Consider the following 17,043-nt stretch of genomic DNA (forward strand, 5'->3'; position numbering starts at 1 on the left):
GTGTTTGGTTCGAAAATAGTATGATTAATAAAAAAATGATATTTATGATGTCATGCAACATAATATTTAATTGCTGGGCTGAAAATAAATTCTTGCCTACGCATTATGTGGAGTGTTTGTTGGATCTGGGCTAGGCTACTGATATATGCTGAATTTGCCACCACTCTGCAGTTATGTCTGAAAACGTTTTGCAAAGTGCTTGCTTGATCGCTGTAAATGTGCTCCTTTCTTTATCCCGCATACGTGAATAAAGTGAGTGTTTGTTTGCTTTCCAGGGGTTGGCGGGATAGAAAGTGAAGCAGTTATGCTGGGCCAGCCAGTCACACTGACTTTACCCGAGGTAGTCGGATGTAAATTGGTTGGGACCACAAACCCTTTGGCCACTTCAATCGATGTTGTTTTAAGTATAACAAAGGTATGAGAAAGTTTTGGAATTTTATTTTTACCCTTCAAGCTGAAATATTAACCAAATTGCAAGCAAAGAGAGCAGAGGATTAATTCTTTTTTTCCCTCTTAATCGCCCCCACCCCACTCCCCCCAGCATCTCAGGCAAGTAGGAGTTTCAGGCAAATTTGTCGAATTCTTTGGCCCAGGTGTGTCCCAGCTCTCTGTAGCGGACAGAACAACGATAGCAAACATGTGTCCTGAATATGGTGCTACCGTGAGCTTTTTCCCAGTTGACGATGTTACTTTACGGCACTTAAAACAGACAGGTGAGAGGAACTGGAGAATTTATGGAATCTCTCAACTGTCATGAAGTTCTTCTTTCCTTCAACATTTTTAAAGATATTTTTTAAATAACAGGTTATGGTGAAACGAAGATTGAAGCTGTGGAAACGTATTTAAAAGCTGTGAAACTGTTCAGAAACTACCAGAATCCATCAGAAGACCCGGAGTATTCGCAGGTGATTCATTTTGGTAGGAAGAATGAGGAGAGGCAACTTAAACTAAATGATACAATTTCGGAGGCCGAGGCGGTGCAGGAGCAGAATGACCTGGAGATGTACATACGCAAGTCTTTGCAGTTGGCAGGAAGAAGTTTATTAAAAAGGCATATGGAATCCTTAGCTTTATTAATAGAGGCTTAGAGTACAAAAGAAAAGGAGGTGTGCTATGCCTTTTATAAATCACTAGTTAGACCGCAGCTGGAGCCCTGTGGCCAATTCTGGGCACCACACTTTAGGAGGAATGTCATTGTTAAACATCTGACAGCCAGTTGCTGAAGGAGAAGACCAGAAATCAGTCTTTACTGAGTTTTAGGTTTATTCGCAAAGTGAGCCATCACAAATGTATAAGCTCGTAACTTTACAAGCCGCCATCAGTGTCAATAAGTGTCTCTTTATACTCTTTTAATAAAACGAATAAACAACCCCTGAAAGGAACACTTTCAGGTTATGGTAAAAGAAAATTAAAACTTCAGTGGAAACCTATCAAATTAGGATGGCCATTGGGACGATGCTCTCCAGCCCACCGGCTGTGGAAGGCCTCAAGCATATTGGTGGAAGTGTCTATTAGTACTCTTTTTGGTAAATCAAATTTACTAAAGAACCACCCTTTAAAGGGGCACTGTAACGAAAACAAAAACTCTAATGGAAACTTATCAAATTAAATTTTAAATATCATTACCAGGACTAATGATGCACTCCAGCCACTGTGACGTTTACTGGTCATGGAGGGCCTCAGAGTGTCTCTTTATACTCTTTTGAATATAAAAATAAAAACAAATGAACTAATAAACAAATTAACTAGTTGACAGCCCCTTAAAGGGGCACTGTAACAAAATCAAAAGCAAAGGAAACTTGTAAAATCAGATTAAAATATTGTTTCCGGGAGTGTTGATTATGCACTCCAGCCTCTGCGGAGCCCAATGGTTGGGGAAACTCTTTCGAGTTATCAACAGTCACAGATTGCAACTCTTTCAAGTACAATCGCAGTTCTTGTTTTCCGGGAGTGGGACATGAACCCACAACCCTCTGATTCAAAGGCGAGGGTGCTATGGACTGAGCACCTCAAGAATGTTTCTTTATACTGAGTATATCAATAAACTAATTTAACAAATTAACTGCCTCTTAAAGGGGCAGAGTGTCTCTTTATATGTACACACCATTGTCCAATGAGTGCCCCCACCCCAGCTGTAGACACAAGCTTAATTTATACAATTAGCATTTAGCCTTGTAGAGAGTGTAGAGGAGATTTACTAGAATTCTACCAATGATTTTCGAATCCCTCTGTGTCCTCACCCTTCTTTAATTCTGTAATCTCCTCCAGCCCCACCTTAGGAGATCTGGACTCCTCCAGTTCTGGCCTCTTAAAGCAACCACGTTTTAATTGCTCCACCATTAGTGGCCCTGCCTTCAGCTCCCAAGGCCCCATGTTCTGAAATGCTCTCTCTCTCTCGCTCTCTCTCTCTCTCGCTCTCTCTCTCTCTCGCTCTCTCTCTCTCTCGCTCTCTCTCTCTCTCGCTCTCTCTCTCTCTCGCTCTCTCTCTCTCTCGCTCTCTCTCTCTCTCTCTCTCTTGCTCTCTCTCTCTCGCTCTCTCTCTCCCTCTCTCCCTTCACAACGCTGCTTAAAACTTACCTCTTTGACCAAACCTTTCCCCCAATATCTCTTTATGTGGGCTTTCTGTTACATGTCCATTCATTACACTCCTGTAAAGCACCTTGGAATAATTTGCTGGACAAAAAGCACTATATAAATGCAGGTTGTTGTCGTTAGAGCACGGAAAGGGGTAAGTTTGATAGAGGTGTTTAAAGTCATGAAGAGTAAATAAGGAGACACTGTTTCCACTGACAGAAGGTTGGTGACCAGATTTAAGATAATTGGCAAAAGGACCAGAGGCAACACAAGGGAAGGAATGTATGCAGTGAGTTGTTACCATCTGGAATACATTACCTGAAAGGGTGGTGGAAGCAGAGTCAATAGCTTCAAAAGGCAAATGGAAAATACCTGAAGGGGAAAGTTTTACAGGATTATGGGCAAATTGTAGGGGAGTGAGACTAATTGAATAATCCTTTCAAAGAACCAATACAGGCACAGTAGCTGAATGGCTTCCCTCTATGCTGTACCATTCTGTGAATGTAGGTAGTAGCCCACTTTGAGTTGATGTAAACGATCCCTCGGCACGACCTTGAAAAAGAACAGAAGAGTTCTCCCCATGTCCTGATCAATATTTATCATTGAGACAACACCGCTAAAGCAGATTACTGTTTGCAAATTATATTGAGGAAAAACCAACAACCTAATAGTGGTCACACATCAAAAGTACTTCATTGGCTGTAAAGTGCTTTGGGGCATCCTGAAATTATGAAAGGCACTATATAAGTTCTTTGCTGTGTTATAGCATTTTCCTGGTATTGTAACCCCATAAAAACAATTGTTGAATCAACTCGACATAATGCAAAGTTCTGCAAAAGTGGTCAGGACAGTAAAAACATAGTTACAAAGACACAAAGAAGCTCATGACAATTTTTGGGGAGAGAAAGTTTGTGGTAAAGAGTGTGTCTCTTGTATTAAATCTACCAAATCTCTTTTTACTCCCCTCTACCGTTTATGTTTTTAGTTATGCTGGTTAGAAGCTGCTTGGAAGTAGATGTTTTGTGTAGGAGCTCCCCCTGGTTGCAATGGGGAATTATGAGTGTGGTCATCCAGTTATATCGCTGGCATTGAGCATCGTGAAAGCACGGAAACAGGTTTTTCATAGAAACGGTATATGCCTCAACTTTGACCAGAGTTCGAAATCGTAAAACACCAACAAGAGGCAACTGTCAAAGAACTGCCTGTGTACCAATCCCTTCATTTGAGGTTTTGGGAATACAAAATGAAATTCTGCATACTTGCTTTGTTGACATTTGTTTATCTTAAGGCTGAGCAGTGTATACTGATGTCTTCTATCTATTCCTTAGGTTATAGAACTAAACCTGTCCTCTATTGTCCCGTATGTGAGTGGTCCAAAACGGCCACAAGACAGAGTTGCGGTAAATGACATGAAGAAAGATTTTCAGAACAGCCTGAATGAAAAGGTGTGTACGCCTGGGCTTATTGGAGATTGGCAAACTGCATTGTATTTTAATTCTGGATGTGGAATCCTGTGAAAGGTCACAGAAAATAATTTATTTAATTTCTTGGCAAAAGCTGTGGGAGATGTGAATCCTTTTAATGGAGCAAATCTTCAGAGAACCAGTGCAAAATTTGTATCATGTAGGGAAAAGGGAGGTTTGTGTTCCGCGTTATAGTGAAGCTGCACAAAATAAATTATACTCCAGATGTAAATTTGTCCGGCTCACGTGACCAGTTATTGAGTCATTAGATCTGGGACCCAGAGTATCATTGATCTGTTAAAGATTATTTCACAGAAAGAAGAATACAATTTAGTTCTGCCGGCGGCGTGTGTAATTCGCAGCTTCTGGGGCTTGGTCATGGGTCATGGGACCTGCTGAAGTAATCTAATTTAACAAGAAAATTGAAAATGCTGACTTAACCCTTTTGAGTACTGGAACAGCTTTTTGTTAACTGCCAGAAAAGATGCTGACTAGCAGAAAATCTTTCTTGAGTGAAAATTGCACTGTATGGTAGCTGTTTATGTGAAATTTCTTTGCTGTTTTAAGAATTATTAACCCACTTAAGCAAGTTCGCAGCTCCATTAAAACAAATGGAAAGGGATTGGGTGTAGCATACTAGACACTGGACATTACTGTTGCAGTTTTTCAGAATCTTGGCGACACTTGGACCTTCGACAGAAGCCGCTCTGTCAGGCATTAGAAAATTTAGGTTCAAGCCTGAGCTATTTCTTCAACTAAAACCGCAAATGAGAAATAAAAGTGGAAAATGCTGGAAAGCACTCAGCTGAACAGACAACATCTGTGGAGTTAATGTTTCAGATCGATGAACTTTCCTCAGACACTAGCACCTGCTGTCCAAGAAAATAGGAACAGTGGTTATGGTCTGATGTTTTTGTACTCGGTCTTAAAGCCGGAAGGCTGTAAAGTGCCTCATCTTTTGATGAGATGTTGCTCCTCGAGCTTGCGTTGTGTTTCATTGGAGCAGCTTAGGAGGCTGAGGACAGAGAGGTCAGAATGGGATGGAGAATTGAAATTGTACACATACAGCCTTCACCAGGACATGGTGGAGAGCCTTGTTGGGTCAAGAAATTGACTGTGCCTTCCATTCATCCTGGATGCCAATCACAGCCTGGCAGTGCTGCTGGGTAGCACAGTCGTTGCTCTCCCAATTATTCACAATGACTGACTGAGTTATTTAGACTGGACAGGCTTCAAGCTGCCATCTGAGCTAAGTTATCTGATCTCTACTGGAGCGGCGGGCGAAATACTGAACTTAATCGCTGCACCTCTGGTTTAATGACGTATCTAGCGACCCTATGTGTAGTCGCTTGAGAACAGGATGAGGCTTCATGAAGGCCATGAACTCTTTCGGTCTTCACTTCCTAGCAACCTTCCCCTTTCCCCTTCCTCCTCTCCCCCTCTCAACCTGTGATTGAATAGCTGGCGTTTGCTGTTGAGGTCCACACTTGATAGGAAATAAACATGCAGGTCAACATGGATAGAGAAGGGGAGGATGGAACAAGCTGTGCTTCTCCACAGAGAACCAGCATAGGTTCGATGGGGCATATATGGCCTCCTCTTGGGCCACTGAAGAACCCTTGACACCACACCCAACATGGAGCCCATGGAGCCCAGGGACAATTGGAACAGCAGTGGCTGGAGAATAATAATAATTATATTTGGTAAACTGTAATAGACTTCAAGCTTATTAAAATATCTTTTCTATATCCCATCCAAAATTGTATAATTCTGTACCCATTTGTCTCAAGTTGTGTTAACTGCATTTTAATTTCCATTTTGTGCAGGCTGGCTTTAAAGGGTTTCAGATTCTCCCAGAAAAGCAGAAGGAGATTGTCGCCATTGAGTTTGAAGGGAAAGATTATAAGCTCGCCCATGGTTCTGTTGTCATTGCCGCTGTAATAAGCTGTACGAACAATTGTAATCCATCTGTCATGCTGGGGGCAGGTAAAGTATATATTTATGATCAAACTAGTTTACTATAAAATTTCATTTGTTTCCTATCTGGAATTTCTCGGGGACAGGATGTTGTAAAAGGTTAAGGTGTCGTGAGTTCATCTTTGGGACCTTGGTTTGAATCCAGCTGAAGAGTGATGAGAATGGAAGGAGTTTTGGCATTCTGAGCTCATTTCCTTGGAGATGAAAGGCAGCAACTCCGAGCTCGTTAATTTAGCAGAAATGGCATTTTGAGGTGGTAATAAGGATGTTTGGTGTTGTAAAAAGACTGGGAAGGTCAGGGAGTGGGATTAATGATTCATACGAGTGGCAGGACTGTTCCTCTGAGGTTTAGGTTAAGGCAACGATTAAAGATTGAGACCAATTGCCCTGTTTCTCCCTTCCTCCCCAATCCCATCTCATAGACGTGGCCAAGATGTTGGATCCATGGGCACAGGGCACCCTCTGGAAACCTGCCTATTATTCACCTGTGTGATCTTAACCAGAAGAATCAGCAGGCTGTACAACTACTTGGGGGCAGCAGGGCAGTTGTTCACTGAGTTCCAACATGTTCTTTTGAAGTTGGAGTTAAGACAGATGGTTGGCATAGTTGGCTTCAGTCAGAATATTGTCACTACCTACCCTAGAATGCTGGATCCTGAAAGAAATTCTTCCTGAGTCAGCCATGCCTCAGTGGGTAGCACTCTTGCCCCTCAGTTAGAAGGTTGTGGTTTCAGGTCTCACTCTAGGGACTTGAGCACAAAATCCAGACTGAGACTCCAGTGCAGTACTGAGGGATCACTACATTGTCGGAAGTGCTGTCGTTTCATGAGACATATGCCCTAAAGCAAAATACTGTGGATGCTGGAAATGTGAAATAAAAACGGAAAATGCTGGAAATACTCAACAGGTCTGTCAGCATCTGTGGAGAGAGAAACAGAGAAGCCCTTTAAGTTGTGACCTTCCACCATTTTGATCTTATTCCCCATCTCCCCTCTCAGGTGGAAGTAAAAGATCCCATAATGCTGTTGGGTGAAGAGCAAGGAAGTTCTCCACAGTGTCCTGGCCAATATTTATTCCTCAACCAACATCACTACAGCAGATTATCTGGTCAATTCATGTTGTTATTTGTGGGAGTTTGCTGTGTGCAATTTGACAGCCACACTTCTTACACCACAGCTCTGACTGTACTTTCATAAGTATTTAATAGATTGTAAACGTCTTGAGACATTTCTGAGGTTGTGAAAGGTGCCAAATAAATGCAACCCTTTTTGAATTTAGAATTGACAATCCTCACTCTGACCATATTAGATATTCATGAAGATTAATTCTTGTCTTTCTGTGAAGCGTATTTATTCAAAGTTTAATTATTTCCACCAGGTTTACTGGCTAAAAAGGCCATTGAAGCAGGCCTGTCTGTTAAACCTTACATTAAAACCAGCTTGTCCCCCGGAAGTGGAATGGTGACGTATTACTTGAATGCCAGCGGTGTACTGCCTTACCTGCACAGCCTCGGGTAGGTGCTTTCAAATGCTCACCTCAGTGGGTCCTATTCAGTACTGAAGTTAGGGTGACTCCAAATTAATCTCCTCTGTTAAAGTGAGAGAAGCCAACTTCCATTGTTTTCATGACACGTTCTGGAGTAGATTTAAGTTGCTTATTTAGGGGTAACAAATGGAGTTGTGGAATTGAGGTTACAATCAGATTAGCCGCAACCTTATTGAATGGTGGAGCAGACTCGAGGGGCCGTGTGGCCTGTTCCTGCTCCTAATTTATATGTTCGTAAATCGTGGTGGGTGCCGGAAGCTCTGTCCCTCACTGCCTAGCAGGGTACTTCGCACCCTTTCTAATTTCAAAGATGCACTTAATTGCAATGTGAGGGACACAATAGAGCGCTCATTAATCATAAGAGTGCTGAAAGCTATTTGTAGTTTGTCCGTGGAGAGCTTGGTGAACAGCTGCTATACTGGGAATAAGGTGCTGTCAGGTTGAACGCTGTGAGTATGGATGAGAGTCTCCTGAGTGGACTCACTCCAGGAAAGCGCATTCTTCTCTTCAGTTTGTACAAATTAACGTAACACATCTGTGGAAATGAGACGCGCATAACATTTGCAGTCCTTTATTGAATGGACTTGTGTTGGGTAATGGTATTGGCAACCTATATGTATAAGTCACCCCACTGGCCTAGCAAATATACTGCAAGCGGAAGTGTAAGTAGTACTTGTCTATCTTTTTGCAATAGGTTTGAAGTTATTGGCTATGGCTGTGCGACATGTGTTGGGAATACTGCTCCTTTGCCAGAGTCTGTTGTTGCTGGTATCCAACAGGTAAAATCAGATGTTTGCTTTGTAGATGCCATTGCATCAAGAGGAGTCTCCTTTACGACAGTGGATGCACTGAGAAACATGTTTCAAAATGTCACTTAATGCTTGCTTAATGCTTTCACCGTATGAAAACAAAATGCACTATCATATAGAAGATTTGGAAATGTTTATGAATTGGGGATGGGGGATCATGGCCCAAATAACTCTCAACATTTTTCAGACTTAATCACTTTGTAGTGACATCGTGTGTCTCAATTATGCAACTGCAGCTTAATTATCATTGCATGTCATCTTACAATCTGAAACTCTGTGGAAAGCTGTTCACTTGTAAATTTTAAATTGGGGTTCATTCTATTCTTCCCAGCTCTAAACCTCTGCAGTTATTGAAGAAGATTGTATGGTCAATTACTGACTGAGTTTCTCTCTCTTTCCCCCCCCCCCACCCACTCTCTCTCTCTCTCTCTGTGCCTCTCGCCCACCCTCCCTCTCCCTTTCTCTCTCTGCCTCTCGCCCACCCTCCCTCTCTCTCTCTCTGCCTCTCACCCTCCCTCCATCTCTCTCTCTGCCTCTCGCCCTCTCTCTGCCTCTCGCCCTCTCTCTCTCTGCCTCTCGCCCTCTCTCTCTCTGCCTCTCGCCCTCTCTCTCTCTGCCTCTCGCCCTCTCTCTCTCTGCCTCTCGCCCTCTCTCTCTCTGCCTCTCGCCCTCTCTCTCTCTGCCTCTCGCCCTCTCTCTCTCTGCCTCTCGCCCTCTCTCTCTCTGCCTCTCGCCCTCTCTCTCTCCCTGCCTCTCGCCCTCTCTCTCTCTGCCTCTCGCCCTCTCTCTCTCTCTCTCTGCCTCTCACCCTCTCTCTCTCTCTGCCTCTCACCCTCTGTCTCTGCCTTTCCCTCTCTCTCTCTCTCTCTCTCGCCCTCCCCCTCTCGCCCTCCCTCTCTCTCTCTCGCCCTCCCCCTCTCTCTCTCTCGCCCTCCCCCTCTCTCTCGCCCTCCCCCTCTCTCTCTCGCACTCCCCCTCTCTCTCTCTCGCACTCCCCCTCTCTCTCTCTCGCCCTCCCCCTCTCTGTCTCGCCCTCCCTCTCTCTCTCTCTCGCCCTCCCTCTCTCTCTCTCTCGCCCTCCCCCTCTCTCTCTCTCGCCCTCCCCCTCTCTCTCGCCCTCCCCCTCTCTCTCTCTCGCCCTCCCCTCACTCTCTCTCGCCCTCCCCTCACTCTCTCTCGCCCTCCCCCTCTCTCTCTCGCCCTCCCCCTCTCTCTCTCGTCCTCCCCCTCTCTCTCTCGTCCTCCCCCTCTCTCTCTCGCCCTCCCCCTCTCTCTCTCGCCCTCCCCCTCTCTCTCTCGCCCTCCCCCTCTCTCTCTCGCCCTCCCCCCCTCTCTCTCTCGCCCTCCCCCTCTCTCTCTCTCGCCCTCCCCCTCTCTCTCTCGCCCTCCCCCTCTCTCTCTCTCTCTCGCCCTCCCCCTCTCTCTCTCTCTCTCGCCCTCCCTCTCTCTCTCTCTCGCCCTCCCCCCTCTCTCTCTCTCGCCCTCCCCCTCTCTCTCTCTCGCCCTCCCCTCACTCTCTCTCGCTCTCCCCTCACTCTCTCTCGCCCTCCCCCTCTCTCTCTCGCCCTCCCCCTCTCTCTCTCGCCCTCCCCCTCTCTCTCTCTCTCTCGCCCTCCCCCTCTCTCTCTCTCTCGCCCTCCCTCTCTCTCTCTCTCTCGCCCTCCCCCCCTCTCTCTCTCTCGCCCTCCCCCCCTCTCTCTCTCTCGCCCTCCCCCTCTCTCTCTCTCGCCCTCCCTCTCTCTCTCGCCCTCCCCCTCTCTCTCTCTCGCCCTCCCCTCACTCTCTCTCGCTCTCCCCTCACTCTCTCTCGCCCTCCCCCTCTCTCTCTCGCCCTCCCCCTCTCTCTCTCGTCCTCCCCTCTCTCGTCCTCCCCCTCTCTCTCTCGTCCTCCCCCTCTCTCTCGCCCTCCCCCTCTCTCTCTCCCCTCTCTCTCGCCCTCCCCCTCTCTCTCTCGCCCTCCCCCTCTCTCTCTCGCCCTCCCCCTCTCTCTCTCGCCCTCCCCCTCTCTCTCTCGCCCTCCCCCTCTCTCTCTCGCCCTCCCCCTCTCTCTCTCGCCCTCCCCCTCTCTCTCTCTCGCCCTCCCCCTCTCTCTCTCGCCCTCCCCCTCTCTCTCTCTCTCTCGCCCTCCCCCTCTCTCTCTCTCTCGCCCTCCCTCTCTCTCTCTCTCTCGCCCTCCCCCCTCTCTCTCTCTCGCCCTCCCCCTCTCTCTCTCGTCCTCCCCCTCTCTCTCTCGTCCTCCCCCTCTCTCTCTCGCCCTCCCCCTCTCTCTCTCTCGCCCTCCCCCTCTCTCTCTCTCGCCCTCCCCGTCTCTCTCTCTCTCTCGCCTTCCCCCTCTCTCGCCCTCCCCCCTCTCTCTCTCGCCCTCCCGCCTCTCTCTCTCGCCCTCCCGCCTCTCTCTCTCGCCCTCCCCCCTCTCTCTCTCGCCCTCCCCCCAACTCTCTCGCCCTCCCCCTCTCTCTCTCGCCCTCCCCCTCTCTCTCTCTCTCTCGCCCTCCCCCTCTCTCTCTCGCCCTCCCCCTCTCTCTCTCTCGCCCTCCCCCTCTCTCTCTCGCCCTCCCCCTCTCTCTCTCGTCCTCCCCCTCTCTCTCTCGTCCTCCCCCTCTCTCTCTCGCCCTCCCCCTCTCTCTCTCTTGCCCTCCCCCTCTCTCTCTCTCGCCCTCCCCTCTCTCTCTCTCGCCCTCCCCCTCTCTCTCTCACCCTCCCCCTCTCTCTCTCTCTCGCCCTCCCCCTCTCTCTCGCCCTCCCTTTCTCTCTCTCGCCCTCTCCCTCTCTCTCGCCCTCCCCCTCTCTCTCTCTCTCGCCCTCCCCCTCTCTCTCTCTCTCGCCCTCCCCCTCTCTCTCTCTCTCGCCCTCCCCCTCTCTCTCTCTCGCCCTCCCCCTCTCTGCCTCTCTCGCCCTCCCCCTCTCTGCCTCTCTCCCTCCCCCTCTCTCTCTCTCTCTCACCCTCCCTCTCTCTCTCTCTCGCCCTCCCTCTCTCTCGCCCTCACCCTCTCTCTCTCTCGCCCTCACCCTCTCTCTCTCTCGCCCTCCCCCTCTCTCTCTCTCGCCCTCCCTCTCTCTCTCTCTCTCGCCCTCCCCCTCTCTCTCGCCCTCCCCCCCCTCTCTCTCTCGCCCTCCCCCTCTCTGCCTCTCGCCCTCCCCCTCTCTGCCTCTCGCCCTCCCCCTCTCTGCCTCTCGCCCTCCCCCTCTTTGCCTCTCGCCCTCCCCCTCTCTGCCTCTCGCCCTCCCCCTCTCTGCCTCTCGCCCTCCCCCTCTCTGCCTCTCGCCCTCCCCCTCTCTGCCTCTCGCCCTCCCCCTCTCTGCCTCTCGCCCTCCCCTCTCTGCCTCTCGCCCTCCCCCTCTCTGCCTCTCGCCCTCCCCCTCTCTGCCTCTCGCCCTCCCCCTCTCTGCCTCTCGCCCTCCCCCTCTCTGCCTCTCGCCCTCCCCCTCTCTGCCTCTCGCCCTCCCCCTCTCTGCCTCTCGCCCTCCCCCTCTCTGCCTCTCGCCCTCCCCCTCTCTGCCTCTCGCCCTCCCCCTCTCTGCCTCTCGCCCTCCCCCTCTCTGCCTCTCGCCCTCCCCCTCTCTGCCTCTCGCCCTCCCCCTCTCTGCCTCTCGCCCTCCCCCTCTCTGCCTCTCGCCCTCCCCCTCTCTGCCTCTCGCCCTCCCCCTCTCTGCTCTCGCCCTCCCCCTCTCTGCCTCTCGCCCTCCCCCTCTCTGCCTCTCGCCCTCCCCCTCTCTGCCTCTCGCCCTCCCCCTCTCTGCCTCTCGCCCTCCCCCTCTCTGCCTCTCGCCCTCCCCCTCTCTGCCTCTCGCCCTCCCCCTCTCTGCCTCTCGCCCTCCCCCTCTCTGCCTCTCGCCCTCCCCCTCTCTGCCTCTCGCCCTCCCCCTCTCTGCCTCTCGCCCTCCCCCTCTCTGCCTCTCGCCCTCCCCCTCTCTGCCTCTCGCCCTCCCCCTCTCTGCCTCTCGCCCTCCCCCTCTCTGCCTCTCGCCCTCCCCCTCTCTGCCTCTCGCCCTCCCCCTCTCTGCCTCTCGCCCTCCCCCTCTCTGCCTCTCGCCCTCCCCCTCTCTGCCTCTCGCCCTCCCCCTCTCTGCCTCTCGCCCTCCCCCTCTCTGCCTCTCGCCCTCCCCCTCTCTGCCTCTCGCCCTCCCCCTCTCTGCCTCTCGCCCTCCCCCTCTCTGCCTCTCGCCCTCCCCCTCTCTGCCTCTCGCCCTCCCCCTCTCTGCCTCTCGCCCTCCCCCTCTCTGCCTCTCGCCCTCCCCCTCTCTGCCTCTCGCCCTCCCCCTCTCTGCCTCTCGCCCTCCCCCTCTCTGCCTCTCGCCCTCCCCCCTCTCTGCCTCTCGCCCTCCCCCTCTCTGCCTCTCGCCCTCCCCCTCTCTTTCTGCCTTTCTCTCTCTCTGCCTCTCGCCCTTCCTCCCTCCCTCCCTCTCTCTCTCTTTGTGTGGTACAGGGTGATCTTGTTGCATGTGGAGTTCTCTCTGGGAATAAGAACTTTGAGGGTCGCCTCTGTGACTGTGTTCGTGCCAACTACCTCGCCTCTCCTCCATTAGTAGTAGCTTATGCCATCGCTGGTACAGTTAACATAGACTTTGAAAAGGAACCTTTAGGTGAGTGTTTGATTTGTCATTTAGCTGCTTTTCATCTGTTTAATTTGAAAAAAGTGGGATTAATATTTTGCTGTTATTTTCAAGGTTTAAACTCCGACGGGAGAGAAATCTACCTACATGATATTTGGCCAAGCAGGGAAGAGATTCAACAGGTGGAGGAACAACAAGTGATCCCATCCATGTTTAAAGAGCTGAGAGAAAAAGTAGAGGTTGGTAACAAGACAGTGGGAACTACTCAAGTCAGGCGACAAAACCCAAGAGGCCCTGATTCTTTAATTATATAATTTTTAAGTTGAATGCCAGGTATTCTCCTTATATTCAGTGTAAATTGGTTGACTGAGGTCAGGCAGAGTGTGCCTATATCTATCCATTCCCCAGGTAAATGCACAAGATTCAGTGGTTGAACAGAGAATCATTGTCATTCATTCGCAGTTCTTCAGATACTGAAACAGCCTGAATCAAGTAACATTCGTGCCACACGAGTGCAGGCAAGGACCATCTCCAACAAGAGAGAATCTAACTATCTCCCCATGACATTCAATGGCATTACCATCGCTGAATCCCCCACCATCAACATCCTGGGTGTTAGCATTGACCAGAAACTTAACTAGGCCAGTCACATAAATCTTGTGGCTACAAAAGCAGGTCAGAGGCTGGGAATTCTGTACACCTGACTTCCCAGAGACTTCCCACCATCTCCAAGTCAGGAGTGTGATGGAATACTCTCCACTGGCCTGGATGAGTGTAACTCCAACAACACTCAAGAAGCTCAACATCAACTTAGACAAAGCTTAATTGGCATCTATCCACCATGTTAAGCATTCAGTTCCTGCCCCACAGCACATGGTGGCAGCATTGTGTACAAGATGCACTGCAGCAACTCACCAAGGTTACTTCAACAGCACCTTCCAAACTTGCTACCTCTACCATCTAGAGGGACATAGGCAGCAGGCACATGGGAACATCACCATCTCCAAGTTCCCCTCAAGCTGCACACCATCCTGACTTGGAAATGTATAGCTGTTCCTTCATTGTTGCTGGGTTAAAATCCCGATGTAACAGCACTGAGTGCACCTACACCAGATGGACTGCAGTGGTTCAAAAGGTGACTCACCACCACTTTCTCAAAGGTAGTCGGGGATGGGCAATAAATGCTGGCCTTACCAACGATGCCCACTTGCCATGAATGAACAAAAAAATTCTTGTACTCCAGCTTAGAATACATTCATGCTGCCATGTCTCTGATAGGTGGAAGAATATGCAGACTTATATCAAAGCAAAATTCTGTGGATGCTGGAGATCTGAAATAAAAACAGAAAATGCTGGAAGAACTCAACAGGTCTGGCAGCATCTGTGGAGAGAGAGAGAGAGTAAATATTTCAGGTTGAGGACCTTGCATCGGAATTGATTTTCATCAACGTACACTCTTGTCAGACTGTAACTCAGACAATAAACCAAGATGGCATAGTGGTATTGCCACTGGACTAGCAATCCAGAGACCCAAGGGTTCGAATCCCGCCACGGCAGATTGTGGAATCTCAATTCAATAAAAATCTGGAATTAAAGGCCCAATGATGACCTTGAAACCATTGTCGATTGTTGTAAAAACCCATCTGGTTCACTAATGTCCTTTGGGAAGGAAATCTGTCGTCCTTGCTTGGTCTGGCCTACATGTGACTCCGGGCCCACAGCAATGTGGTTGCCTCTTAAATGCCCTTTGACATGGCCTAGCAAGCCACTCAGTTGTAACAAACCACTACAAAGTAACAAAAAAGGAATGAAACTGGGTGGACCACCCAGCATGATCTAGGCACCGGAAACGACAATGGCAATCTCAGTCCTGTTGACTCTGCAAAATCCTCCTTATTAACATCTGGGGGCTAATTCCAAAATTGGGAGAGCTGTCTCACAGACTAGGCAAGCAACAGCCTGACATAGTCATCCTCACTATCTTTCAGATAGTGTCCCAGACACCGTCATCACCATCCCTGGGTAGGGGGATGGCAGGACAGACCCAGCAGAGGTGGCGGCACAGTGGTATACAGTCGGGAGGGAGTTGTGGGAGCCCTCAATATCCACTCCAGACCTCATGAAGTCTCATGGCATCAGGTCAAACATGGGCAAGGAAGCCTCCTGCTGATTACCATGTATAGCCCTCACTCAGCTGATGAATCAGTGCTCTTTCACTGAATACCACTTGGAGGAAGCACTGATGGTGGCAAGGGCGCAGAATGTACTCTGAGTGGCGGACTTCAATGTCCAACACCAAGAGTGGCTCAGTAGCACCACTACTGACTGAGCTGGCCGAGTCCTAAATGGCATAATTGCTAGACTAGGTCTGCGACAGGTGGTGAGGGAACCAACAAGAGGGAAAAACATAACTTGACCTCATCCTCACCAGCCTGCCTTCCGCAGATGCATCTGTCCATGACAGTATCGGTAGGAGTGACCACCGCACAGTCGCTGTGGAGACTGAGACGACTTCACATTGAGGATACTCTTCATCGTGTTGAATGGCACTACCACCGTGCTAAATGGGATAGATTTCAAACAGATCTAGCAACTCAAGACTGGGCATTCATGAGGCGCTGTGGGCCATCAGCAGCAGCAGAATTGTACTTGAACACAATCTGTAACCTCATGGCCCGGCATATCCCCCACTCTACCATTACCATCAAGCCAGGGGATAAACCCTGGTTCAATCAAGAGTGCAGGAAAGCATGCCAGGAGCAGCACTAGGCATACCTAAAAATGAGGTGCCAACCTGGTGAAGCTATAACACAGGACTACTTGCGTGCCAACACCCAGTCGTGAATGGCGGTTGACAAACAACTCACTAGAGGAAGAGGCTCCACAAATATCCCCATCCTCAATGATGGAGGAGCCCAGCACCTCGGTGCAAAAGATAAGGCTGAAGCATTTGCTACAATCTTCAGCCAGAAGTGCCGAGTGGATGATCCATCTCAGCCTCCTCCGGAGGTCCCCAGCATCACAGATGCTGGTCTTCAGCCAATTCGATTCACTCCACGTGATATCATGAAATGGCTGAAGACACTGGATAGTGCAAAGGCTATGGGCCTTGAGAATATTCCAGCAATAGTACAGGAGACTTGTGCTCCAGAACTTGCTGCACCCCTCGCCAAGCTGTTCCAGTACAGCTACAGCACTGGCTACCGGCTATGTGGAAAATTGCCCAGGTATGTCCTGTACACAAAAAGCAGGACAAATCCAACCCGGCCAATTACTGCCACATCAGTCTACTCTTGATGATCAGTAAAGTAAAGGAACAGGTCATCAACAGTGTTGTCAAGTGGCACTACCAGCTAGAAGGACAAGGGCAGCAGGTAGGTGGAAACACCACCACCTGGAAGTTCTCCTCCAAGTCACTCACAATCCTGGCTTGGAAATATATCGCCATTCCTTCGCTGTCGCTGGCACTAAGGGTGTACTTACACCACATGGACTGCAGCGGTGTAAATGAATTTTTAAAAATTAACCATACCCAGTGCAAGTGATATACTTGCAGTAAATACAGGATTCCCAAATCTCCTTAATGTTAAAACAACAACAGTGCTTCTTCTGCATAACTTCAATGTTAATCTCGCCTTTATAACACAGAGTCATCTGGTGTGCCATGTTCCCCTCAGTGTTTCATGCTGGCTTTTGTGCACTATCATGCAAGGTGTAGTTCCAAAAACCTTTTGAACAAAAAAATAAACTATATTTCTCTTAACCACACAGGAGTTAAAAAGGCTCTTCTCCATAAACATATAGTGGATGATTAAACATTTATTGCAACAGCCCCATTGTATGTTTGCAATTGAATAGAATCAGCTCCAAATACTTAGAACGACCTGTTGAAGGGTCCCCAGCTGAGAACAGTGGAACCAATCCATCAATAAATAAGGAATGTATATCTATTATAGCCTGCCTGTAGAAACAGCTTATAGCAATCAGTTTAAACCCTACAGGACAGGATTCATCTTAGTCCTACTAACATGCTACATAGGGTGAGTGGTTCCTGTGCGTTGACCTTTTTTCCCTTTTATCATGATTTGCTTGTCACACTTTTCTGGTAAACTATTTCCATT

General features: G+C 49.1%; 2 protein-coding genes across 5 annotated transcripts in view; one reads left to right on the plus strand and one right to left on the minus strand.

Annotated features, from left to right (window-relative positions):
- slc25a44a (solute carrier family 25 member 44a) overlaps positions 1-17,043 on the minus strand; it is a 98,475-nt gene that overhangs the window by 48,338 nt on the left and 33,094 nt on the right. The gene's annotated exons all lie outside the window — the stretch shown is intronic.
- The window catches only part of ireb2 (iron-responsive element binding protein 2), a 54,543-nt gene that overhangs the window by 17,778 nt on the left and 19,722 nt on the right, over positions 1-17,043 (plus strand). The window contains exons 8-16 of the mRNA XM_078532528.1: positions 276-415; positions 542-713; positions 805-905; positions 3,903-4,019; positions 5,864-6,023; positions 7,392-7,527; positions 8,254-8,338; positions 12,796-12,952; positions 13,037-13,161. Of these exons, the coding sequence (XP_078388654.1) occupies positions 276-415; positions 542-713; positions 805-905; positions 3,903-4,019; positions 5,864-6,023; positions 7,392-7,527; positions 8,254-8,338; positions 12,796-12,952; positions 13,037-13,161 (1,193 nt within the window). The remainder of the gene's footprint in view (positions 1-275; positions 416-541; positions 714-804; positions 906-3,902; positions 4,020-5,863; positions 6,024-7,391; positions 7,528-8,253; positions 8,339-12,795; positions 12,953-13,036; positions 13,162-17,043) is intronic.

This window comes from Cetorhinus maximus, chromosome 30, assembly GCF_964194155.1.
Source record: "Cetorhinus maximus chromosome 30, sCetMax3.hap1.1, whole genome shotgun sequence".
In the NCBI taxonomy this organism is placed as follows: domain Eukaryota; kingdom Metazoa; phylum Chordata; class Chondrichthyes; order Lamniformes; family Cetorhinidae; genus Cetorhinus; species Cetorhinus maximus.